Raw genomic sequence first — 27,849 nt, 5'->3', positions numbered from 1 at the left:
CTTATTTGTAGTATTTGATGGTCTGGAAACTGCAGATACTGTTGTCAAATCTAATGAGACACAGAGCTCAGGAAAAAAAACAAAAAGAAAAAAAAAAAAAAAAAACAACAATAAAAGTCAGTGGAGACGGAAGTGTTCCACATAGCAAATAGCTGTGCAGCTCTTTTACTGTAAGGCTGTGAAGATTCTCCCGGGTGAGTTAAAGCGCTGTGAAAAGGATGAAGGAAAGCACTGAGAGCGCGCCGGGCAGAGAAATCAGCCGAGCCAGTAACAACGGTAGTGAGATGCGGGGTTGGAGCGTAAACTGTAAAGAGCAAATGGAACACGGTTTGAAGGGTTGGCGGAGAGAAAATGTCAGATCGCAGAACTGCTCGTTCATCAAACGTGGGGCTATTTGTGGTCAGAAAGTTGACGTGCTGCTCTTGCTGTTGTGATGAATTACAGACCGGCACGTAAAAAGCAAAGCAAAGGTGGTGTTAAAAAAAAAAAACATCTTTTCGGTGCGAAACTATATGGACAAAAGTATTTGGACACCTACAAAAAGTCAAAAACAACATTTTTGTGATTGTAGTTCACAATGCTGCAGACCTTCAATAATTTCGATGCCCTTAATTAATTCATGAATTGATTAAGTGCTCAGTCTCAATACTTTTGTCCATATCAGCGTGACTTTTTTTTTTTTTTTTTTTTGCTTCAAGAACTGCGCGCTACGAAAAACACGTCCTTCAACCTTTCGCAAAAGCGTTTAAACTGTCAAGTGGCGAACTTTTATTGAGAGCAAATTGAAAAGGTCAAATGAATCAAAGTGCAAAGCGTTTTAGCTGCAATGTGTTTGTGTTTTCTTTCACACCTCCTCGAGCGGACTTACTGTTGCCACCGGAGCGGTTGAAACGATGCATTGCAGAATTCTCCAGTTCCCGGTATGGATACTGCAAGGTGGTGTCCAGACTTCTAAAACCCTCCCTTAGGGAGTGATGCTTGTAGTACTCGATCAGCTCCTGAACACACACACAAGCAAAGGGACATCGGCCAAGCACATCGTCGCAGTAATTTATTCAAACTTTTTCCATAGACAATTTCCAAAATTTGAAATTATGCACATTAGGATTCTTGGATGTTTCCATCTCCTTATAGTCACCTATTTTTCTATATATAAATGCGATATACTTTAGACATACAGTACCTATAATATCAAAGACCTCAGGCCAATATAAACACATCTGTAATCTAAAGTTGTTTTTGTGAACACTGCTCAAATAAAATTCAGGTTTTGACACCTCATTAATGAAGGCAATGATTTATTCATGAGTGGCAATGGTGGAATTGGAAAAAAAAAAAAAAGGGAGAAGCTTAACCGACTCACAAATAGACTCCTGAACTTCTTGTTCTCGGCGATGTGGAAACAGCCCTCCTTCGTCAGGATCTTTATGTGTTTCACGTCGTTGTTGTACCTGTGGGCCATTGAATAAGTTATGAGTGTAATTTCCCTCCCTGATCACCGCCATCGATCGGTGGCCGGCCCCTGGCCCCATGGTGAAACCATAATGGAATGCATAGGGTCCCAAAGGTGCTTGACGTGCGAATGATGGGTGATCTGAGCGGCCGCGTGCCTCTCGCAGCTCCCCCCGCCCACATGTTTGTCATTCATAGTCTTACCCAACTCGAGATTATTCACCTTTGTGGTCTTTGTCCTTTATTTAAAGCAACAATGGGGCGTATTTGTTTTCTGATCCCAGGCGCCCCCTGCAGTTTGGAAGTGTCATTTACTCTCAAGCCGCTTCGGCAGACGCACGAGGACAACCGCAACGTGTGCGTTGAAGCTGTTTCAAACATTATCACAATATCTTTGTCACCTTCAAAACTCCCCCAACAGGTTTGACGAACAGAATAATCTCAGTAAATGATTTCTTAACTGTAAAAGCATTAGAACTGTATATAATTTGTGAATTAAAAGCGAATTTTGCAGTTATTGAACAGAAACGCTCTTACGCTAGTATGCATTTAGTTATGCCCACCTACTTTTGGAATTTCCAAATAAATAATCCAAAAAAAAGCCACACAGAGAAACAAATATCACCTGGCTATATTAAGCGCTTGTGTCAGCACTGTCTTCAAAAGTGAAGGGGACCCTCTATCTTTAAAACAATGTGAAAGCGGTAAAAGCCGACTCAGCGTTAGAACACAATGGGGACTTACTTAATGCTGATGGCGTACTCTGTGTACTCTCTGCTGCGATGGCGGACCAGGTAGGTGCTGTTGACCCGGTTGATGAGCTCTGCCTCTGCCTGGAGTCTCTCCATGGGTCCCGCAAACCTGAAAATCCCCCCAAAATACACAATGTGGATCATTTATAAGAACACATTTTTACGTCAGCAAAATGTAGTACAGCAGATAGTCTTAAAATAGATGCAAGTGAATCGCACTTAGTGGCAAATCTTTTGTTTACAAAAACATCAAGCCTGTGACCCGCTGTCTTTTGATATCAAACCCAAACGTCAACAGCAAAAGTAAAAAGAATTAACAACACTCTTTCATATTCTTGCACGTATTTTTCTGTGCAACTACTGTGAAATTCCCATTATGGGGACTGACAAAGCCTTATTCTATTGTTATTTATCAGCAACTGCTGGAAACAGCTGTCTATTTGCTTTGGTTAGTTCTATCCAATAATGCGGTGATTTAGGAAAGGCTTGTACCTTCCTATTGACAATCTAATTAGGCAGTAAAAGATAATTTGTAAACTTACCATGGTTGAGAGGAGTAATCAATAGGCTTTGGGACCTGAAGCAAACAAAAGCAGGCAAAAATGGACACGCACTTTTTAGTCTTGTTAACTATTAAACCATCACCCGACATCAGCTGAACCAAATACAATCAATCCGTTTGGCGCCAAATCCAAAGTGCAGCGTGTTCAAGACGACGCTTTTGCCCAAGTTTATGTCCCCAATAAAGATTCTGCTCAGACTTGCTGTTATCTTTACAACAGAATGCCCTGCGATAATACTAAATAGAGACGTCATAGTCCTGAAGAGGCTGGGCTCAATTGTGTTCACCACCTATGTCATGAAAACATCCCAACTTATATTCAGTCAAGTTCAACATTTCTTTTAGTTAAAAATACACATTTGATGTCAGGTAAAACTGGCCCTCATCAAAAAGTAAAGCACATGAACTCAAAGAAGAGACGCAGAGGTATGTTGAAGAACAAGAAGGAAAGGCTGCACAGCGCTTACACAAGGGCACGGTTTCACAGCGTCGCTTGGAAAGAAGCCAACTTCTTTTGTTGACAGGATTTTGCCCTGAAAACGCAGAGAAGATAATTGTGTTATGTACTGTACATCTGGGTGCCTCAGTCTCAATAATTCAAGAGCAATTAGCTCAAGACACAGAGCAGTGCATTGTTATTCTATTGTGGTAATAATGGCCGGCAGGAAGAGAACCCCAGTTTCCCCCTAGAGGATCACTCTAATGTTTTGATTTATAAACACGGGGGAGTCCATGCAAGGGTGATGCCGGTGACCATTGTGCAGTTATCTTCTCGGGTTCAGACACTGAAGCTTAATCGTCTGTCCTTGGGTTGTGTGAAAATGCATCACCGGGGCTCCAAGCCAGAGATGTGTGACATGCATGTGGCGTAAGCGTCTTACTAGCATTCATGTACGTTTTGTTTTTATACACAACTGCATTTGTAAAAGCGATGTATTGCGCATTACGTAATACAAATTAAAGACACATTGATCACACAAGATTTGCATTTCAAAAATCATTGCACGTGCTCCATTTCAATTGCCACTGCCTGAGGTATCGTATTAATTGAACTCATTCACTGCCAGGCATTTTTACGCTAACGTTTGAAAAAAATTGAAAAATAGATAAATAAATTCCTGGGATTGAATGGCTGGACTGTGAAAAGACAAGTAAATCCGTCAATGGCAGTGAATGAGTTAACTGCCTTTTAGGAACCAGGTCGGGTTTGTGTGCGGAGGTGTACCGTAATTTACTGAGAGACGATTGCAATATTCTGGTGAGCCACCGTCTAAAATCTAGCTAACATGACGGCCTATGGAGGCCATTGCCCATCACGTATGAGAGTCCTTGTGACCAGTGTGACATCCTTTCTAAGAATGTAATAATGATTATAGCTGGGACATTGAGTGAGTAAACAGAAGGCAGCCACTGAGCGAAATAAATTACAGCGATCGATTGTATTTATCAAACAGAAGCCACGACAAAAACGATTCTGGTCGCCTGGCTACAAAAGTGATTGATATTGAATGTTTGCCCACTCTGCAGATTCAGCTGTTTCCAGTGAAGCTTTTGCAAGAGATTAAATTAATTATTTATCTGTTTTGGGTATTATTTGCTTGATTTCCGGTTAGACGCTTGTCTAATAATTTATTTTCTTGTACACGTTAATGTTTGTTTGTTTTTGTTTTTTTTCAGACATTTAAGACTTTTCTCACTGACTAAACGTGTTGCCCCATGTAAATACTTGCAAGAAATGCACACAAACGTGTTTTATAAGACTGTTTGTCTGTTTTCTGTGGTGGTTTGAATTCAAAGCTGTGACTAAAAACATACTGCATTGACTGATAACGATACGTCACTCTGACCCTGCGCGTTGCATAATGCCGTAAAGTGCCCGTGGAGGTGACGACTTTAATATGTGTGGATTAAGAGGTGGTGTAAACTCTGACCTGCCACCAGGAGCTGTGAAGGTCGGCGCAGATTAATTCGATGATGTCACCCGTCTGGATGCTGAGCGCCGGACCGGAAGTCGGGCTCGGCACACCAAAATAGTTCCTGATCACCATCATCTTGGGCAGCCCTGCAACGAGGAAAGCGCAAAAAAAACAACCAAATCAACGATTGTTTGTCATTCCACGCGCTCCTCTGCTTTTTAAACTCGTTCTTTAATGCGTCCCCTCCAGAGCGACTGCTTTGATTCATCAGTATGTACGTCTGTGTGCCTCTGACCTCAGTTGTAAACGGGCATGCTTGTCATTCTAAAAGCTTTGCTCCGCTAAACTATTCATGGCTCTTTTTAGGTGATAATCAACAGGAGTATAGGTTGCTTGTGCACACACATACAAATACAGCCCTTGTCAGCCGTGCGCCGCCCATACAAATCATCTGGACCCATTATTATTTATCATAACACACACTTAATTCTTTGAGAGTACTTCATAATGTTCTTTTTGATTGCACATTGTCTGACATCCGTAGTGTATATTTTTCTCCGCGCTATGCGGGGACAGGTGTGTATAGAAATACAATGAGAGGCAAACAAGCACGTGTGAGAGAAAGATGAAAAGGGGAGAGCTCAAGGCAAATATTGTCCATTTCAACACAGCTAATCTATCCGCAGCGCTTGCGTTCCAGTGCTCTGGCACCGAGGCTGGCAGCCTGACATGCGCCAGCCTGCCTGAAAAGCACCTCTAAAGACACACGGTCGTGGAGAATTGCATCTCGGGGGCATGAATCGCATTCCTATCTGCACAAGGACAAGCCGCGTGTTTCGAGCGTCTTTATGAAAACAGACAAAGTATTACGAAACGCCAAAGGCTGGAGCAATCAAATGCCTATTGATTTCAATGCATCTGCAGTCAGAAATGATTTTCTGCGGTGTAATGGGTAGCGAGGAGGAAAAGTGATTGTCTGAGAGAGGTTTACGGGAGAGTGTGACCACATGCACGTTTGTGATCAAGCTCATCACTTTTGTTTACTGCACACTTGATTTGGGGATTTATTTAGGTTACGTTGTTGACATAGGCTTTGTTTAGTTTTCTTCTACTTTCAGGTTACCGTGCAAAGAAAAGAAATGATGATTCTAGGACAATGTATTCCAAATCCCGATGAGCCATACGGGGGAAGTGCAGCATTCTGTCTCGTGAATGTTGCCCACTTTGTGCAATAAGACCGAATGCATAAGTAGAGACAGATGCTGACATGAAATACCAGTAATCCTACTCCAATATGCACAGTGTGCGGTTGCATTTTATTGAAGGCTTTTATATTCACAAATGTATTCCTAATGGTGCAGTGCCATCATCTGATGGACAACGTGAACGTGTGTCAGTTTGTGGGTCGGATGTCAAGAGAGGGTGGGGAGGGTGGGGGGATTTTTACAAATAAGATGGTGTCAATGATAATGATGAGTCGGGACTTCTCACCTGGATCTCGGTCTTTGATCTGATGGGAAAATAAACAAGAGTTTCACACAGTGACACAGGCATGCACATTCATGATAAAAGTGAATTTTACATTGACATATAGTCTATGGGCCAAATTATTTTTAACTCATTCACTGCCGTTGATGAATTTACTTGTCTTTTCACAGTCCAGCCATACAATCCCAGGAATTTATTTACATTTTTTCTCAAATTGTTTTCAAACGTTAGGGTAAAAAAGGGTCTGAAAATGTCTGGCAGTGAATGAGTTAATGAATACATTCAAACACGCAACCAAATCCTGTAAATGTGCTTCTGTTACACAGTGTCAAATGTTGAAAAAAAAATACACTAATGTATCTGTGTCCTTATCCAGGTCCCCACAAGTACACATAATTGTGAGATTGCAATGTATAGATGGCTCCAAATTTGACACCGGATCACTTCACTCGGCAGGCTAACAGAAAGGTGCCAAAAAGAGATGATGAAAAGACCAGTTCATCTTTTGCCAACTTTTGGCAAGTTTCAAACTATACTACTTGGCAGAAACTGGCTTTATAGGTTTATAACTGGAGGGCCACTTCTCAATGTCACCTCAACACAACTTTGATGATTTTTGCTGATCAGAATTTCTTCCGATCACAATGTAATCCCCGTAAGGAACAGCAACAGTCAAGGCTACGGCTACACTATTTAAGAACATTGTCCAAAAATCCGAGTGTAATTTGCTGCAAGGGGGATAACTTAGGAGCAATGCACACATCAGCAAAGAGAGCTTTTAAAAGACGGCAAACACAACTCGGGGCAAATCTGCACAGGTAGACCGCACTAAGCAATTGGCGTCTCCTTGGCAAACAGCTGCAGGAGAGACAAGCCCCGTCGAGGCAGCGCAGCTCGGGAGAAGAGAAGGAGAGCAGACACACGACGCTGACATCAGCACAAGCGGCGGCTCACCTGAGTTCTGACGGAGCCGGAATCTGAAAGAGGTTTGACAACAGGCATAGTGAGTGACGGGTTAGCAGGTGCACGCAAACACTTGCGCGCCGTTGCCGGTACAAGACAACACTCCCTCATTAGTGGTGAAGGCGGACGCCTCGTGTTTGACCGCGGTTCACTTTGTTTTGCTTTGCTGCCGCTACCTGACAGCTCAGGTAGAGGAGGTAACGAGGTTGGGGGTTGGAGAAGAGAAGAGCTTGGCACATCTTTGTTTCTGATTGTGTGTGTGTGTTGTTGTTGTTTTTTTTTTTTTTTGCCCCACCAGTTTCTGTTATTGGTTCCCTGAGGGACTGGCTACACCTCCTTGGAACAAACACACACGCCCACGCACGCACGCACGCACTTCCCTACGTGTACTAAGAGAGAACACGTAAACATCCACACCCAAACACACAATGCTACGCTTAGGCGCAAAAAAAAAAAAAAAAAAAAGCCTTGTGTGAACTTTGACCCGTGATATAAACACATAGCGCTGATAACAGGGGAAAAATGCAGGTAAACAACGATTAACTATGCCACACACGTGCACTCATAAGCATAACAGAGCCGAGCTGAGATTGTTTGTTTGTGTGCAGTGTGTTCAGTAGCATGAAACGACAAGTTATCTGAGCAGAACACCAGCGACGAAACAAGTTTCCATTTCTGTACAAGTACTTTTAAACTTCTTGAGTAAACTTTGAGAGGGACTTTTCCTCTTGCATAAGTATCACTTCTTTGTGTTGCGGTAGCGGTGGCGCAGCGCTGTGCGGAGTAATGAGTGAGGGAATTCAAACCGACAACACCGCCGTCAGAGTTCCGCGCTCTCCCATGGCGGGTGTTGCCCAAATCTACTCAGGTGCACATAGCGCCTAGGTGGGCCCGGCGGTGGCGTTATTGCCTCTGCGACCTGATAGCACCGTGACAGATGCTCGGGCCAACTCGAGCTGGCGGCTCGCTGCGGGGAATGTGCGACGCAGTTGCGACACACGCTCGCTGAACACTATGTGCTTGTGGTTAGAGTGCAACGTGCATGCCTGCCCGGGTGTTTAAAAAAAAAAAAAACGTTATGCATGGCTTGAGCGTGGAACACAGCCATGCCCTTCCAGGACCTAAACGGTTTCACAAAGTTTGAATTTAAGTTTTAGCTATCTCCCATTCACACACATACATAAGCAGAGGATTAAGCTGGTTTCTGAAGGCCTTTTTTTTTTCCTTTCCACCTCTGAAGTTTTCCCTCCATTTCTTTCAGCCATGGCGTCTGCACAGGGAGCTGAGCAGCAGACACAATAAGGGCACAATAAAAAGGAGATTTTTTTTAAGGCTCCTCTGCAAAAATATTATTAAGCATCGGGGAGCTCTACAAGTGCACACAGAGTGACATTGCCTTTAGTGTTCTGTGTCAAAACCTCCCAGGGAAGCTGAAGAGCATTTGAATGAGTATTAGAAGCACTTATTGAATATGTGGCTGACCTTGGTTGTTGGAATTAAGGACATGTTTAAGGCTGTGAATTCCCCCAGTTCCACCTAAAATAACCTTTTTGAGCAATGACATTGCAAAAAATCTCACACAAACCCTCAATTACTCACACATGGTGAGGTGAAAAACTGATGACAAAATTGGGATATGCAGTGTCTGTGTGTGTGTGTGTGTGTGTGTGTGTGGAGAAAAAGGTAGCTCACCTGTTTTTCCGCAGCAGCCCAGGCGGCCCAGGCATTCTTTATGAGCGCCCAGACCGCACTTGGAGCAAAGGTAGCCCTGGTTAAATATGCCCCTGCAGACAGGTGACAAGGACATTTCACTTTGTTAACATTTTTAAATGCGTGCACAAGAATGCAAAAGATTAGAAAATGTACTGAAGACAGCTTGGACAAGCCTGTCAACTAAAACATGTTACATGCAGTGTGTACCATCCTGCAGGGGTTAAACAACTCAAGACTCGCTCTGAGACAGTGAGACCCCACTGCCACCACGACAAAAAAATGTGCGTAAAAGATAGCAATGTATGACATAAAGAAAAGAAAAGTCGTTTGAATCTTGCTTTTGAATTTTTGGGGTGTCACACAGTGTGTGGGTGCGCAGGTGACGAGTGGCCTCTTACCTCAGTAGCATGTGGCAAGAATTGCAGGAGGTAATTCTTTCAAAAGTGTGCATATGAAACTCGTGGAAATTGTTAGTTGCATTCTCTGGGTGGATGTTGGATCTAAACAAAAGAGAATAAAAGTCAAATTCGTTACATTTTTGTTTGCGTTTTCATTCATTCCATGCTGCGCTCGTGGAACTCAAGTGACTGAACTTCATGATTCACTGACTGGAGTTTGATTTTCATATATATATATATATATATATATATATATATATATATATATATATATATATATATATATATATATATATATATATATATTAGGGGTGTCATTAGGGGTGTCAAACTTAAAGCATTAACTATGGAGATTAATTTAGATTTTATGCATTAAATTTTTTTTAACTCAGCTTTATTTAACTTCCTGTGGCAGCTTCCTTCTGCTCATTTTGCAGCCAAATTTAGAGAAGAGTCACTGTCACAAAGACGGACTTTAACCTAGTTTAACTCTAAAAAGTTGCTCAATGGCTCACTGGAGAAATATAAATTAATTTGCGCACTTTGCAAAGCCAAATTCAAATACCATATTAGTTGTACATCTTTGGTGTGTCATTCAACAGTTGTATTTCACAGGAAAAATATCGTATTCAAGGATCAAAGAAAGTATTAGAAAAGCCTTTGAATCAAAATATACTATTAATTTTTTTTCATATTAATTCCAAGATTTTACTCGAGTAAATACCAATTGCAAGCTTTGTAAAAAAAAATTGTCGTTGAAAAATATGATTAATCACGATTAATTATGGAAAATTTTGCGATTAATTAGTTTAAAAAATGTAATCATTTGACAGCACTTTTTTATATATATATATAATAAACGTGCAGATTTCCTTTGTTTGTGTGTGTGTGCTTTCATTTATTTCTTATGTCTTGTATCCCAATATCGTGTCTGTCAATCAAAGAAAGGCCTCACTTGAAGAACGGGACAAGCAGCGTGACTTTTGATTATGTGACAAAGCTACACGCGCACGCATGCATACGGTACAAGACACACTCACATGGTATACAGTACTGTACATACAGTACTCACATGGCCATGCCAAACTGCTCCAGCCACTTCTTTTTCAGCTCTTTGGTCTTGAAGAAGAACTCAAAGCCATTCTGGCCCTGGTTATGTGTGAGGTAGAATCCGTAGGACCACTGCAATGGGGGATTGAAACAAATGCGTGAGCGCAAAGACGACAACAAAGGCGACTCCATCAAGTGAGAGTGTTGGCGAAAGACAAAGTGATAAGGAGGGGAGACGAGATGCGGAGAGACAGATGGACGAAAAGAGATGCGAAATGCGTGTGGAAGAAAGCTACGCCTCGGGGTGTGCAAACAAAAGGGGTAAAGGTTTGGAGGGCTGCACAAACGACAAAGCAAGAGAGAAATACCATGAAGAGGAGAACCCAAGTGTGAGATTTTGAGCTTTGCCGTATCACTGCTGGACATCACTCAGCACGCTCAAACCCAAAAAGATTGTCAGCTGCCGTCACGTCGCACCAAGGCTAAATCTGACTATTAGCCTTTGTGTCGACATATGCCTCTGTTCTTCTTAATATCAGCACTAGCTTTTCATTATTACCCCCCAAAAAAATAAATAAATAAAAGTCACGGGGGCAGTCATGGAAGCGCATCTCATCTTTACCAATGAGGGTAAAAGAAAAACGTCTTCCCAGTGGACACACAGGCTTAAGCCCAAGATATACTGCGGCCTGTCGTGTCACGGATGATCAGCCGCGGTTCTGTCAGTTGCTTTGTCTTACCGTTGAAGTTAAGAAATCCGATTAGGTGCTGGGGACTGCCGCAGCTTATCTTATTTTGCTAAACAAAAAAATAGTCATATGAACATTGCACAGTATGTTGCAGTGCAGTTCTACAACAGTGTTAACTTCAGCCACAGCAATAGACATACTGTTAAATCGCTTGTTTTTTTGTTTTTTTTAATTGCAGTGAGCATTTTAGTCATGTCAGAATGTTGATTTGGGCAAGCATAAAGACCAAAACCAGACTGCTTAAATTGTGACTCATTTCTGCATCTCTGGAGAAGAATAACAAAAAAGAAATAAATCACGAGTAACCAGTAACCATTTTGCTGCTAACATGGAAACTACAGCAAATAGAATAAAGTTTGTCTATCAAAGTGCACCTGACTAATCACCTTGGAACATGAAAACAAATTACTACAATCAGATTTGTTTAAAGCCAACTATTGTTTAACTGCCAACCGTGCGGCATCACAATATAAAAAGAAACAAACCTATCCAACTCTGAAAGGTCAACAACTCAGTAATTTGTTCAAGCAACACTGCTTGCAATAACACAGCCACACCTATTGTTTATCAAAATGTCAACTGTCATTGGCCCTTTGCAGCTGTGTGGAGAATGACACCACCAACACGGATTTCTTTTTTGTTCTCGACTCTAGAGTGCAAAATGTGTCTGTTGTATATATTGATGCACAAACCTTTCGGTTTTCCTTGTCCGACGTGGGGTTGTTTGTGATCTTAAAGAGGTGCAGGTCTATCACGTCTTTCATTTCATAATTGTCGCCTCTTCTCTTGCAAACGATGACGGCAGCATCGAACAAGAAGATATGCCTGGGGTTTCCAAAAAAAAAAAAAAACACTTAAGAATAACCTTCAAAGCATTTCAAAAATATAGTGTAAATTGTACAAGTTTAAAAAAAAAAAATGGGTGGATGAATACACTGTAATTGGAAATTTTACGATATAATCTCTAAAGATTACTTTAGGTGTATTTTGTTGCTGTCCACTGTGACACTTCACCAAGATATTTACGTTGATTTTCTATATGAACAAAAAGGCTATCAGACTATCATTACTTTGCTCTATTTACTTCCAAAATTGTTCCCTTTTTTTTTGGTGATCACTTGCATATGACTGCAATTGGCTGGCAACCAATTCAGGGTGTCGCCCGCCTACTGCCCGAAGACAGCTGGGATAGGCTCCAGCACGCCCGCGACCCTTGTGAGGATAAGCGGTATGGATAATGGATGGATGGATGGACTTATATGACTGTCAAGCCCCCAAATTCCCAAACATTGAATGTATTTTTTATATCGCCACTGTCCTATGAAAAACCCCATCTCCATTTTTTTCATTTTTCTTATTTTTACATGAATGCTGTTTCCGCATTACAGACATCGCATTCATGTGAACATTTAAAACGTTTCCAAAATTGGAGATGCTTGTTTTTCAGCTGTAGCAAATATTCTGTCGCTAATAAGTAAGGTAATGATGTTCAGTTTTGGCATTCATGAATATATACATATTTTGGGGACCTAAAAGAAACGTGGCACTCGAAGGAACTTGAAGTCGTTCAGTCCTTTCCTCTGTCAATCAACCCACCATACGCTGCTACCACATGCAGATATCTCACCTGTCCTGTTTAGCTCGTTTGTCCACTGAGGCCACCCGTACTTCCCCGTCACCTTTGGGTCTCCCGTAGTTACTCAGAGGCTGATTCTTGAGAGGGACAAAGCACAATGAAGATAAACACTACTGAAAAGAAAGAAAAGATCCTTTATTTCGAGAACGCGGGCTGCTTACAAGGTTTTCAATGGATTTCTGATACTGATCTATTTCTCGCAGCGTCTCATTGTCTCTCTTGACTTCGTTGACATACTGGGCCAAGTCCTGCACACAGCAACAAAAGCATTTAGGTGTCTCCATGCACTTAAAAGAGTTTTTTTTTGTCCTTCAGACATGCACAGCTCTTTTAAATTAACAGTAGGGTCTGCGCACTTGTTATAGGGAAAAAAAATGGATCTACCTTCATGGCATCTAATGCTTTCCGCAGATTGCTCTTGTCTGTGGCATCATGAGTGTGTTTAACAAGCTCCTGTAGGAGAGAAACAAGCAAAGTTAGACTAAACAAAACTTCCAAAGTGGCCCATTATTGCATTAATTATCCACTGGATGAACAAACACAATATTGTTCCACAAGATTGCGTAATGGAAAAGTGGAAAATCCAAAATACTTCTTTTGTCATATCTATGAGCAAACATCGTGCAGCACGGCTACGCCTCGCACAAGAAGTTACGACGTCGGATCTAGACACGAAATGGAAAAGGTTGGTGCAAAAGAAACATATCCGATAGCGTGTGTGCGTGAATGCGTGTTTGTGTGTATCTGAGAGAGAACCAGTGTATCTGAAATTGCTTGCAAGTGCCATGCTGCGGCATAAACAAGACATCTAGACCGCAGCAGTGGAGGATAAGGAAGGATGCCATGCATGTCCTTCATCCAGGCCAATAAAAATGTCCTCCACGCGCACACACACAATGAATCCCAGAGGGAGATATGTACAGTATATACACGTTTGCTCGATACTGCTCAAATCCCCGATGTCAGTCATGCACAACCAGGGCATTATTATCGCTGGCAAGATGGCAGAGCTCTATTTATCAAGCCTTGCTTCCACCTGCACACATCTACAGAGATACAAGGCAAGGAGTGTATAAACAGATAGTCAGGGCCGAACATGATTGGACTCAGTGAGGGCATGGTAAGGGAGGGGAAAGAATTGGGAGCCGCAAAAGAGAATATGAAACACAGAAAGACTCCGACAACAAGATAAGTAAACCCGCTTTGGGGCAATGATGTTCCGTTGCTTTTCTCTCTCTACGGTCTTGCTTTTGATTGTCTAGCAGAAAAGGTTCACAATAATTGAGTGATGCCACTGATATGAAGTATGACTGAACTTAGTGCCCACTGTTCCTCAATATCTAAAGCAAGGTCCATAAATGCACAGCTGATTTTTTTATTCAAAATTGTTTAACCCCATTAAACACCTTTAAGAGATTGTGAGCCAGGATCTTTCATCCAACATGCGCTCTAACCTCATCAATACATTTCAGATGAATGCACAATAACCCCCGTGGACAAACCCTCATATATTGCGCAAAGAACAGCCAGAAAGTGGAAAAGTGAAGGAGTAGGTGTCTAAGTGAAACCAGTGTCCCTAAAATGTTGGCATTGAGTGCATTTTCTCTCTTCTTCTTCTCCAAAGTACAAAAAAAATGATGAAAGGTAGACAGCAGAGCCTCTAGTGGACAAAGGTGAAAGGGATTTCTTCTAGGGTTGTATTTATAAATTCTCTTTTTTATTTATTCGTTGTCATTTTCTGACAATCATTTATTTGGCTCGATTACTCAATAGCTGTCTGAGTTCTGGGAAACATGCTAAAAGAATTAGTACAAATGTGGATTCATGGCATGATGTGTGTGACGCACTTAACCAAAAAAATCACTTGCTTTACAGGGCCATGAGAATACATGTGAAATTGGAGAACTGCACCTGCAGAAGAAGGTGGTACTTCAAGACCCGCTGCATGGGAACCACCAGCAGATCCCTCAGAGTGAATTTGCCATAGTTGGCTCTTTTAGAACACTCCTGTGAAAAATAATAACACAAGATAGAACGTGTTAGGTCGAACATTGTCAGTGTATATTCCCTGTACACTCTATTTATCTTCAGATCATGCAATTCTTGAGGTAAACACTTGGAGGCGCTGTCTGGCTGTTTAACAGAGAGGCTGGGAGACAGCTTTCTGGAAATTGAATTGTTCTGACAATAATAAATGGTTTTACCTCAAGCTTCATGCGTACGTCCTCTCTGTCTTTACATATACTGTCCAGTGTGGCAATGGCTGTCTCCACATCGCTGCAGTATTTCCCATAGATTAGCAATCTAAAAATAGATGAAACACAAGCGACAAAATGGGAAAATATAGACATAAAAAGCATGCATTTTAGTTGATAAGGTTATGAATACATGAGTGTACTTTGGGTGGATTATGAGTTGGAAAGTATGTATTGTACCTTTCTTTGAAAGCAATAAAGATCTGGTGAAGATTTTGGGCACTTCTGTGTTGGACTGAGTCTTGAATTTCCTGAAGTAAACATTTGTGAACTTTCACCAGGTCCTGAAACACACACAAAAACAACCGCACTTTTGAATTCCAGCTACATACTGCATAAGGTACATTTAAACTTTGTTCTCGTTATACAATAATAACATGCTGTTGTGAATATAGTCACGGGACATTTCCTAAAGTAAACTTGCACAGTTTAATGTGATCGAGTACATAATCTGGATTGGATGTATTCAATAGGGCAGGAACAAAATTCAGGATTCAGGTTTGCTTGAAATTTTGCTTGTGACTGTCTCTGAATATTAACAATTTGTCCACTTTGCAGGAGAGATCAAATGAGGCCGAAATAAAGAATTGAATTTGACATATATTTTGTTGTGCGTACAAACAAAGTCAAGTATAGGGAAGAATTGTTGGGCGAAGTAAGCAAGAGGACTCAAAATCATGACTTACCGGTATATTCACAAACACTTTCTCCATCTCGGCCGTGGATAAAAACACAGTGAGAGGTGTCATAAAGTTCTGTGGTAGAGAGAAAGAGAAGGCATGAGAATAAATCTGGTCCCTCTAGAATAAGAGTGGGCAAGTCATTTCGCAAGAGGTCATTATAATACGCCGCCAAAGTCGCCGCTGTCAGCGAAAACAAGGAGCGCTGTCTGGGTCATGACAATAATCTCATTTTCACAGTTTGCAATTTAATGATTTCCTCCCGGAAAAGGCTTCCACCTCCGAGTCACCTCTCCACCTCAAAGCAGCGGGCAAGCGCGTGCGAAATTACACCATCCACTTCTTATTGAAAGTCATCTACTGCCGCACTCCACTGGGAAATCAAGAAGGGTCTTTTCCACACTTTGAACATAAACAGGAGCGAGAAGCCAAGTAGCGCCGAATGAGTCGGAAGAGAATCGGCCCACCGTCATCTTGCCGGGGTGCACTTCAACATTTTTCTCGTAGAAAAGCGCTCCCTTGGTTCATTACTGGCTATTGACTTAAAAAATTACACAGTACCAAGAGATCAGATTCACAATAACATGCCCGACATAGATAAGATAGATAATGCTCGGTTTAGTTTAAATGGATTAATAATTATAATTAGCATTGCGGTTTGAGTTTGCCATAGTTTCGAATCATGCTGAGAGGTCTTTCGAATATTTTGTTGCTTTCACGTAGCTAAATAATGACAACAACAAAAATCTCAGAAAAGTCTGTGTACCTTTTCTATTGAGTCCAGGGTGTCTGAAAATTTCTCCTCTGTCTGCTTGATTTCTGTTAAACAGCAACTTCTGATGTCAATCTCAGCCTGTTTCTGGAACACCTACATATACACAAAACACACACACAAAATACATTCATAGCTTAGAAACGTAACTTGTATGCATCAGATATAAATGTGCTGATGGTGAATTGACCCATATTGCAACCAAATGATATCATTATCATCCATTTTTTTGTGCAACAAAAACTACCCTAAATGAGAAAATACAAAAATATAAAATACTGTATGTGAGCATAAAGTTCAATAACGTAAATGCATTGAGAGCATTTCTTACATGCAATATGTGCCTGATGTAGCTGATGACTCAGTGTGATGTGATGTGATGTGATGTGATGTGATGTGATGTGTCATGACTCGCATGAGCGATGTGAGGAAAAGACTGACCGGGGGTGCGAGAGCTTCCGTTTTCATCAGGTCCTCATAGATTTCACCGCCCTCTTCATCGTCATACACACAGTCATACAGATCCTCCTCGTCTTCCACCCTGTTTTCACTGTAGCACACATGACAAAACACATGCACTCGTATCACGTGGCTGCTTTGTTTGACAGTGAATTTGCGGAGATTCACGTTGAATCTCAATCAAGCTGCCTTTCCGTCTTTATTGTAATTGTCTATAGTAGTGTACAATTTTTACATCTGCTTAAAAGAGTGAGTTTACAATTTTCCCCAAAATATCTTTTTTTTTGTTATAGTTGTTAAAACTGTCAGTGTACAATAAACTGACAGGAGTGCATGAGTGAAATGACTTGCAGGAAAAAAAAAAAAAATCTGTCTTCCATGGCCCCATTTTGTACCTATATTTGATTCTTAAGAAAACACAAAGCCTGAGCAACTCGTAGCATCGCGCAGAACTGTTACCTTGTGCTTCAGGAGCTTTGCTGAAACTATGGCGGAACATTTAACTTAGTATCTTGTAATGTACAATAGATCTGATAGTGTTTTTTGTAATGCAGATGAATTAATCGATTGTTTGTGAAAAAAAAAAAAAAAACATTAGAAAAGGACCTGGAAAAATTAAAGCATATTAAATCGCAAATTTGAGAGAAAAAAAATCTTAATTAGATTTCCGAAAATCGTTTAGCCCAAACCAGGGCCATAATGTGGCTAATGGGTGGGCCTGAAAAATCAGGGTGGGCCTGAATATTTCTCTCACTTCGCAAACTCGTCCTGTCCCGACATAATGTATATTCGAATACTGTGAAATGACAAACGGAATATGAAGTTCAGATCTTGCTTAGACAATCACAATTATGCCATTATAATATGAAAAACACAAATAATTTCATAATTTACTAAATTTGTAAAAGTATACATTTTATCATGAATCTCATTGGGGGGGCAGTCTGAAAATCTGGCCCACCCATGGCTCCGCCCCTGGCCCTACCAAAAACTGGGTATGAAGCTTGACAGGTAAGTTAAGTATGCTTGTCCATGTTAGTGAGGGGCGTGGCATTGGTCAGGAACTTGAAGGGGCCGATTTGAAGTGAGGCTGCATTCAAATTTTGCTATCAGTTTTAACACTCTTTAAGTCCAGGGGTTGAATCTGCACTTCGACTTAAGACCTAAGTGTGAGCCTCCAGTAGAGTATTTCACCGATGGCACTAAAAGGGGTTTCGCCTTCACAGCTCTCAATGGCATGCACCAAAAGAGAATGAAAAATAGGCGAATAAAAGGTTTCTCCTGTTGCATGTGCATCTGATCTGGATTAATGACACCCATTTAACATCATCAGTCAACCAATGAACCGAGACTTGCAAAGAGTCAAAAACAGAACTCTGGTTAGTTTAATGATGGCCGTCACATCTCCCTCCCACATGTTCACCGCTGGCCCTTGTCAGACGCCTATTACATCCCAACTGTCAACACTCACTTGTGGGCTCCCCTCAGTGCCTGGAGCTGTCAGCACTAACATACGGCAGAGCTCTGTGGTGGTGGGAGGCCTCCCAAAAGCACTTTAACTCTAACATTGTCTCTCTCCACTGATTTAAGTTACAACAGTTGCTATAAATCACCCCTTAAAGGGGAAGTCAACGCAATAATTTTTTTTTCCAAGAATATGTTCTTGCAAGCCCGCTAGTTGAAACAGGCCACTCTGATAAATATTGCGTTTGCGGAATAAGTGTTAATTCACTCGTTTTTAGCTCATAAAGACCAATCACGGCTCGGATTCAGAAAACAGGTCAGCCATGATTGGTCGTGAGCAGTTGTGATGTCATTTTCAGTTGACAGAAGACAAAATGGCCGCCCCTTGAGATGGCTAAAACAAGTGCATTTTGCTGCTTAATTTATATTCCACAGACGCAAAATTAATCGGAATGCCGTGTTTTAACTAGTGGGCCTGCTGGGAACACATTCTTGAAAAAAATATGTTTGGGTTGACTTCCGCTTTAAATGTTTTTCAATATCAACCCCACATAAGTTTAGTATAATTACTTGTATATGTGTATATTTATATATGCACTATGCGCATTATGTTTTAAGTACAAATTAATAAACTGCATTGCCAGCAGCTGCTCCAGTCCCCCAAAATGTTAATCTTAAGAACCTTCAAAACCGGTGCTCTCCAAATCTCTTTCTTTGATGCTTTGCACTGAGATAGAGGGCTTTGGAAGGAATTGTGCCAGGAGCCTTGTTTGCTATGTAGGTGAGTGATACTGTATCAAACTGACTTTGGTCTTTGTTCACTTCCCAAAATGGATGGAAAACAGCACGTATTGTTTCAATAAAGTTACTTGCAAAAATCCCGCAAACAAGTACAAGAGTAGAAAATACCTCACATTTCAGGTGACCTATTTGTCAATTAGCCTTCCACGTTTAAACAGGGCTTGAGGCACTCAATTGACATGCAAATGCGTTCCGTTTTGAAATGCAATCGATTCGATTCTTGAGTTGAATACAAGCTTGAATGAGCAGACGGTCAAACCACAAGCTTGCATGCCTTGTGGTGTGAAAAAAAGAAAAAGGCAGAGTGAGGTGGCAATGACAGCCGTGGAGGAGGTGGCCGCCTTCCAGTCAACACCCAGGCAACAAATGTTCCTCAAACATACAACAGCATGGTGTCGTAGGAGGGAGACTAAATTCCCCCAAGGCGAAAACCTAGATCATTTCACCAATAAGTCATGCTGCTCTAGGCAATTAATAAAAATGGACAGCTTGGTACCGAATGTCTTATAAAGAATTGACCCTGAAACTGCATCAGCAGGAAAAAAACGTTATAAGAAAACAACATACTCTATTAGGTCCTCAAGGTGGTTATAGATATCCTCATCTTCAACACTTTCTTCAGTTGGAAAATACCTTTTAAAAAAACACACATACACACTTTTCAGTCACTGTTGTAACACTATATAATATATGGAATTAAATACATGTGACATGTCTTGTCAACTGAAACATACCTGATTCCAGTTTGTTGTGCAGTTGTTGTGTGAGAAAGCTTAGAAAGTGTGTCCATAACCTGCAATGGAAAAGCAGATATGAATTTAGCAGGCCCGTTCAGAGCATCTTAAAAATGATAATAAGATAATAATGTCACAGCACTGGTGAATGCATGTCAACATAGCATATCAACATAGCATATCATTCAGCAGATAGAAAGGCAGAAATGAATAGGCTGTGAGTGGCTTTGCTGTCTCCGGTCACATCTGCAGAAACACCTCTGATATAACGCAAACTAATTACCATTTGGACTGATCTGTTGAGGAATAATGATTCTGATAAGACTAGGCGTGGACTAATGAATTTTTAAAAGAAAAAAAACAACTGTACACAATAGTATTAATAACGATATTTTCATTAAACTGTATTGTACATTTATAAGCATGCGAGGGTAGCAATTCTCACATTTGACACTAGAGGGTAGCCTTTTCAAACTCTTCAAAACAACAGCGTTATTCTATGACATACTGTGCTTTCCAAAAGACGTCAACAAACAACACATTTATCATACATTATTATTTCTATTATTTTTTTAAGCAAAAAAATGAAGACAGACAAACGGAGATGACCAGTGTAATGCGAGAACATGACTCAGTTGGTACGTCATGGAGGATAGATGATTATGAATCATCACCCATATGTTTTTTTTTTTTTCTAACTTTTTTTTTTCTTCTTTTTCAATACTGTACGCATCAAAGAAGCCACAGACAGCCTTTTGTGGGTCGTCAATTCACTGTCAGGACACACAGAGACAGGGCGAGTAGATACATTTGCCCTGAGGTGATCCAACAGATCAGTACTGATCACACAACTGGCTTTTCCTCGTTCAGTAACTAATAGCACACAAAGGAAAGACATACACGTGGTTATTGTTTCACTGTTCATAATTAGCCACCAAGTGAGGTACAGCAGGTACCTAAAGTCAATTTACAGACAACCAAGGAGGTTTTTGTGAAGCATTTTGTGCATTATTGTGGTTGTAGTTGGCATCGGTGCTGAACTGCACTGTATTATATTGGTAGGTGTTCATAATATTTTGGTTACCTTCTTTGACTATATGAGGCAAGCTCAGCAAGAATTTCAATATTTGGTTGCGTTGGTCTGTATAGGTGCAGCTCATGTTGCTGATGATCAATGAATAATCCCCTATGATATCATTTCCCATTCAGATTTGAGTGATCATCAGTGTAACAATGTGTAAATAATAACTGTCTTGGAGACAATGATAATCCAAACATATAGTGTATATATATGTGGACATAATTTTCCTCACTGCAGTTATTCAGCCTCACAGGTTATTAGCTTAGTTTTGTAGTGAGAATAGTGAGATTGGGCCAGTTGGCTGGTGCGCCAAGAGCCAATGTGTGCTGAACAGAACACTGGAGGCGCTCCAGTGGGATGAGTCGCATAGCACCGTTGCCCTTCAGCTTCTCTGACTACGTTAGTCACACATATTTGCAACACAAGTGACCCATCTGCGCATGGCCAAATCCACTTTCTGAAGACTCACAGGAATGGAGCTGGACAAGCGACTATATAAAACACATGTCAAACAGAACCTTCACAAAGGCAAATTAAGGGTTTGAAGTCCAATTGGCAGTGCTTTTGAATTGAAGAGCAAAAATAGCGGGTGCAAATGGCGGAGCAAAAATAAATATAATTGATGCTTTTAGTGCATGGCACGAGGATGTATAAGACTTAACAATATAACGTCAAAAGGAGTCTTTAAAGCTGTGTATATATATATCATCCCAAATCATTAACCTTAATTGGGTGCTTTAATTACGTCACATTCAACCTCTGGCAATTACATGAGTATATTACCTTAATAATGTTTTGTAACTTTTAATTGGAAAAATAATGATATAATATATTATTCCTCCCTTAATAGCTGTGAGATACAGTGTGTGGGGTCAATCAGTTCACTGGCCAATTAAGTGGAAACAGTGTCCGTGTCATAGTCAATCAGTGCAAACACATTTTTCTTTTTTAATTTACGCTGGTGTCGGTTTGTCAGCGCAATACAGTTCCGTTTTTAAATTAAAGCTGTAGCCCCAGATCACTTTTGGGCTTCATTTTGTGCACATTAGGAGTACAGAATTTGAAGAAAAGATTTATTTTCTTAGAAACAGTCTAAAAGTTGACATTCATGTTACTAGTAAGGTAGGTTGCCAGGTCAAGTGGTAGTTCGTAGTAAGCCTCTGGAAATGGAGTGCAGGCAAGAGTTCAGAACACAACATATGGAGGCAAAGAACGGCTATTCGGTTGAGAAGAAGTAATTACATTATACGCATGTATGTATCAATTTGGGCCGCGAACAACCTCAGCAGCGATGTTGCAGGTGAAAGATAAAGCAGCCGGGGCCCCCGAGTGGCTCACGTTGGCTTCCTAATAAAGCTGTCCTGTCTCATCTAATTATTCAACACCAGTGTAATTAAAGCTAGGTGACTCGCTGCAATGAAAGGAGGGTGAGAGCGTAGCGGCAGCGTGGCCTTGAACATATTGTGACTGAACGTCAGTATCAGTTGGGTTAATGATCTGAGGAGAGGAAAAAACACATTTGATGATGATCGAGGGGCGAAATAATGGATGTTACACTTCTAGCCTGCTCTTCCAGTTTCTAATTCGCTGCGCTTATTTATTTATTTTTCTCAATTTCTAGATTACCAGCTAAAAATAAGGGCAATGATTTAGGTAATCTAATGGAACATTTGCATTGACGGCCTAAAGGATTAAAAAAAAAAAGTGAAATGTGGGAAAGCAAAATGGTATGATCAGCACCAAATTAGACACTTTTATAGACGAATTTTGTCAATACAAATGTTTAACTGAAAAAAAAGAGTCATTTGAAATGGGCCACATTATAATAAATACAATTATAAAAGTTATTGGTCCGAGTTATTAACATGCCAGCTGCAGAAAGCTCAAAACATAACCGATTACAATTGTAGGAACATAAATAAATAAACGTCCCTTGTATTGTCATGAGGAAGACGTCCAAATACTTCATCACCAGGGATCCGATTCCACGTGTGCATGACACTAAAAATCATTATGTATCTGTAGTCGCACACTTAAAATAAGATGCATGCACGAGGGGAAGCGTCAAACATCATCAGTCTAGCTAGAGGATGACCCGGGATCAGCTGTTTTTGAAATAACCAGGAGCCAAACACTGAGGGTCATATTCAAGCACAGTAAATGAGCAGGTGTGAAAGCGCCTTCGTACAGTGTCAGCATCAAGTGCGCTTCGCATCGGCTCTTGGTTCTCATTCTTACGTAATAGACTGCGCTGCTGTCTATCTTTCAATGTAATTTAATGGATCATAATTGGAAGCGTATATTTAGTGCTGCACTGCACTCAATTTAAAAAAATATATATTTTTAACAACGTGTCATTAAATGGGTATTAGACCTCTTTTATCTGCATGTGAAAAAACAAACACTGGGGCTTGGCTTTTAAAAGCCCACTGCGGTTTCTCTGACGCCTTAACGACTGTCATAAGTTGAAACACCAAATGTTTCCTTGCCCAGAAAATCCTGTTCTGTGTTCAATTTGCAGGCTATGTTTGAACAAAGTCAAATGTAAGGCAACAAAAAGTCAAACATAACAACTGGATGGTGGGAGAGCAGATTAAATATTGTACACTGGTTATGTTCAACTTTTGAAAACAAGCATTATCATGTAAAAATGTTCTTAAAGCGGAAGTCAACCCAAACATGTTTTTTACAAGAAAATGTTCTATGCGAGCCCACTAATTGAAACAAGGCATTCTGATAAGTATTGCCCTTGTGAAATATGAGTTAATTAGCAAAATCCACCCCTGAGCAGTTGTGATGTCATTTTCAGTCGACAGAAGTGACAAAATGGCCGCCCCCAGAGATGGCTAAAAACAGGTGGATTAACTCTTATTCCACAGACACAATAATTTTCAGAATGCCTTGTTTCAATTCAAATTACTTTGTATGCATTGTGAGGTGTTTCTATTATTTTGACCTCCTCATGTAGCTTAATAACGTAATTACAATATTACAGTAGAAACACTTGTCAATGTGATACAGCGCAATGCTACACAAACACAACTATAACAAAGTGTACGCGAGGTCACGACTTGAGTGCGCCAAATTAAGTGGCCAGTAAGTATACCGAAGTTATCTGCACATATTGGTAAAAATGCATCCCGCTTTGTTCGTCTGTCCTCCGCAGTCTGTCTGACAGATGCAGCAATGTACGAGATCCAGTCTACACAGTGAGAAGCCAATAAAAATGTGATAAGCTCAGAGAGTGAGGCGAGCTAATGTTTGGCAATCACAACCACGGCTCATTAACACCCGTAATACATAATTAGCAGGGCCGCATATACAGATGTCGGGCTGGTTGGAATGCGGAACACGTCTCCACTCAGTCCTTATTGCCAGTGGAAATTCCTTGACAAATCTACCTTGCACCTTGTCCGCATTAAGCGTATTATTCTTCCACTGATGATGCATCACTAGCTATGAATTATTTACACTGTTTCATACTTGTATGAATCTCACAATATTGTTAACAATTTCCTGTGCAGCTGATGAATATTTCATAAAAAAGGAAGTGAACGCAAACATTTTTTTTTCAAAAATATGTTTTATGCAAGGCCACTAGTTAAAACAGAGTATTCTGATAAATATTGTGTTTGTGGAATAAGTGTTAATCCACTCGTTTTTATCCATCTCTGGGGGCGGCCGTTTTGTCCTAAAGATGGTTAAAAATGAGTGCATTTTGGTGCTTAATTTATAATCCACAAACACAAAATTAATCTGAATTGTGGGCCTGCTGGGAACATATTCTTACAAAAATATCTTTGGGTTGATTTCCGCTTTAAGGTGACAGTTTGATCATATCATTTATGTTTAGTCCACTTTCCGAAGGGAAAATAGTTTTGACATCCACAGTAATCTAGATTTTTTTTTCCACTGGAGACAATTGAAATACTTTGTACAATCCTTTCAAATAATTGTGCCGATGTCCCACAAAATAACTCGATGGTGTCCATTGCTGCAAGGTTATCTAGTTTTGTCACTCTATATTAGTGACTCAACAACTGGCCCAGCTGCTAACATGTCTCATGCTCAGAAATGAATTTTCCAGAAGAAAACACTGGAACAGAGCCCGTCCCAGTGGAAGTTGAAGACACTCCAAGTCCTGGTCTAACTTCAGTCGCACACTTGCACAGCTAAGTCAGTATTACGTCTGAATATGATATGATGGTTTGCTCTGCCACCTACAGCAATCGGATCCTTCAAATTGTTCCTACCCTGTGTTCATACATTCATAACAAACAAACATATCGCTTTTGGGAACACACGTTCAGACTGTTTTCACACATGCACACTGACTGGGCTATGCTGATATTCCCACACAGCTTGAGGCCTTGATGCACAAACAACGTCTGATCTGACAAATCTTCACCTTGCTGTCAGCTGGAGGGAGGGAACTTACAACTGTCAGCATAAACAAGCATTCCTTTTAACATGTTTCACAGATAAACGTATGTAGTGTATGAGATGCACTCTCAAGTCTCCAAAGGGTTAATTAGATAGCATTGTATGGTATGCTTTTTTATTATTTATGTCAAAGGCAACATGCATGAAATTCACAATGCAAACCACGATTGGGCTATGTGAGAGAGGCAAGGACCCCACGAAAATGGTCAATGGACTGCTTTGAATCTATATGGTGTGAATTTGTCAATATTTGAAAACAATAAATACATTTTTGGAAGAGTTTGAAGGGCTGAATTGGCCTCCACTAGGTGACATATTTAGTCAAGTGTTTAAGAATTAGAAATAGAATAAAAGAAGACGGAGCTGGAGCATCAAAACATTATTTTTTTCTATAATGGAAAAATTCTCACTTTGTCATAAATATTATCAAAAAGGCATGGAGATATTTTGTCTTTGGCTAAGCATGTATTCCAGAGTGTATGTTATTAAATTCGTTGTTATGATGGAAATAAAATCTATAGTGGCAGCCATGTTAAAGTTATAATCATATCACCCGTTCCCAAATGGGTCTGTGCCACATATAGTCCTCTCTTTTTTTTTTCTTCACATTAAGTGACACTTTCTTTATCTTGCCACTGAAATTTGGCTGAGCATGAACTGGTAGAAACTTGAGAGTAATCTGCCTGAGGCATTGTTCAATCATAAGCGTTTTGAAAGTTTTGGACAGCTAACAGAAAGCCACTCCAGTCCTGACAGTCTCATTTGGAACTCGTTGAATCACCACAAGTTTATGTGTGATTGTTGTTTTGTAAACAGTGCCATGAGTCTGTCCATAAAACATATCCTCCACACAATCCTCCGAGGATTTCATCTTGTCAGTTAGAATGACACAAGAAAGCTCAAGTGTCACATTTGGACATGTGGGTGTTATTTTTCTCCAACAAGGCATGTTTTGACAAAGAACAACAATTGGACTTTCCTTTCTTTTCAGTATTACTGAAGTCATCTTATCAGTAACCAATTTACAAGTAAAGTCACAATGTGAACAAACTCAACAAAACCAAGGTAGTTTGACTCAAACCTCCCTTCTGATGGGGTGTTGACCAGATATGTTCTGAACAAGGCTTTTTGCTTTTGAGATGGATAACATGTGGAGTGAACAATTGATGGGTTTTTTTTGTATCCTAACTAGCAATGTGTTTCCAAATGTTGGAACAAATAAAACTTGGAGAGGAATGTTGATTCAGCTTTATAAAATGTCTTCATTCATTTACAGGATCAGAACGTGGCTGCATGTAGAAACAGCTTTGTCAAAATGATCTGTTTGTGACATTGTTGAAAAGACAAAAAATATATATATATATACTATGTGCATCATGCTATTTTAGATTGAAACACGTAGCTCATTTGAAACCCATTTGTTCATAAAAACGCAGCCTAATGAGGGCAGGCCAAGACTTTGAGGACGGCTCCATTCAGTTATCCTCAGCTTGCAAACAAATGTTGACATCATGTAAAAAAGAAAAAAATAATATCCATTCTACAAACCAGTTTGTCAAACCATTCAGTATCTTTGTATTCTGATTCACAGCCATTCCTGCTGTAGGTTGGTAAACAACGTCTGAATCAGGATTATTCATCTTTCTGCACCTCACAACACTTCATCATGGTAATTCACATGTCAGACAGTTTATTACCATCTTCCGCTGGGGGTGGATGATATTGACCAGCACTTTTACCACCACATATTTAGTGAGACATGATTACAATTCACATCACTGTGGAAAAAGCTAAACATAATGATACCTAGCTGCAGGTCCTGAAACGATGAAAATTCTAGCGAGATAGCTAGTATAGGACTTAATTTTATTTTGCAACAGACAAAAAGCAAAAAAAAAAAAAAAAAAAAGACCATGACACATAAGCAATTGTCTCTGACAATATAGTACATACAAGCGTAACCATCATATCACTTCGAGAAGAACACAATTTAGTTACACTGTTATGCAACAAACGTGTTGCCAACTTCGGGATGTTTGCCTCAAAACAATGTCTGCAAATAGTCATCTCGCCATATCTATATGCGATAATTGTGTTTGCATCAGTAAGAATACCCTAAGGATGCCCCATTATAATCATGAAGAATTAAATACGCAGTGAATATGCACAAGAGCTCACTGCGCAAATTCCCCACTTTTAGTCATGCAGCTGTGCACAATTCTAAATGACTAGACTCATTTGAGTCTGAGTAAAATGAAAGCGCATGCATCCGTTACAAATTCACAAAATGGCGCATTCATAGCTTTTACAGAGACGGAAATGTTGTGACTTGGAGGTATTTTCATATAACTACAAAAATTGAAGGACAATAAGCTAAATCAACCAAAATCAACGAAAACGTATGCACACCACAAACTTGTCGCCATTATGTCGTAATTTCTTGATGACATTATACCAAGTTGCCAAGCACTAAATAGTAAC

At 40.3% G+C, this 27,849-nt stretch overlaps 1 protein-coding gene across 3 annotated transcripts in view; it reads right to left on the bottom strand.

The window, feature by feature from the left end:
* The window catches only part of vav3a (vav guanine nucleotide exchange factor 3a), a 54,092-nt gene that overhangs the window by 8,594 nt on the left and 17,649 nt on the right, over window positions 1-27,849 (bottom strand). For all 3 annotated transcript variants that reach the window (XM_086020856.1, XM_086020857.1, XM_086020858.1), the window contains exons 3-25: window positions 19,845-19,903; window positions 19,678-19,743; window positions 16,828-16,936; window positions 16,381-16,482; window positions 15,621-15,689; window positions 15,115-15,218; window positions 14,884-14,983; window positions 14,591-14,686; window positions 13,064-13,132; window positions 12,841-12,927; window positions 12,671-12,756; window positions 11,736-11,868; window positions 10,317-10,426; window positions 9,245-9,346; window positions 8,826-8,917; window positions 7,125-7,147; window positions 6,174-6,192; window positions 4,698-4,828; window positions 3,234-3,299; window positions 2,747-2,781; window positions 2,197-2,313; window positions 1,364-1,451; window positions 869-998 (exon numbers count right to left, since the gene is read on the bottom strand). In XM_086020856.1, the coding sequence (XP_085876982.1) occupies window positions 869-998; window positions 1,364-1,451; window positions 2,197-2,313; window positions 2,747-2,781; window positions 3,234-3,299; window positions 4,698-4,828; window positions 6,174-6,192; window positions 7,125-7,147; window positions 8,826-8,917; window positions 9,245-9,346; window positions 10,317-10,426; window positions 11,736-11,868; window positions 12,671-12,756; window positions 12,841-12,927; window positions 13,064-13,132; window positions 14,591-14,686; window positions 14,884-14,983; window positions 15,115-15,218; window positions 15,621-15,689; window positions 16,381-16,482; window positions 16,828-16,936; window positions 19,678-19,743; window positions 19,845-19,903 (1,993 nt within the window). The remainder of the gene's footprint in view (window positions 1-868; window positions 999-1,363; window positions 1,452-2,196; window positions 2,314-2,746; window positions 2,782-3,233; window positions 3,300-4,697; window positions 4,829-6,173; window positions 6,193-7,124; window positions 7,148-8,825; window positions 8,918-9,244; window positions 9,347-10,316; window positions 10,427-11,735; window positions 11,869-12,670; window positions 12,757-12,840; window positions 12,928-13,063; window positions 13,133-14,590; window positions 14,687-14,883; window positions 14,984-15,114; window positions 15,219-15,620; window positions 15,690-16,380; window positions 16,483-16,827; window positions 16,937-19,677; window positions 19,744-19,844; window positions 19,904-27,849) is intronic.

Source organism: Filicampus tigris, chromosome 21, assembly GCF_054856515.1.
Source record: "Filicampus tigris isolate MCC_2025a chromosome 21, RoL_Ftig_1.0, whole genome shotgun sequence".
In the NCBI taxonomy this organism is placed as follows: domain Eukaryota; kingdom Metazoa; phylum Chordata; class Actinopteri; order Syngnathiformes; family Syngnathidae; genus Filicampus; species Filicampus tigris.
This window is presented reverse-complemented; position numbering and strand designations above follow the sequence as displayed.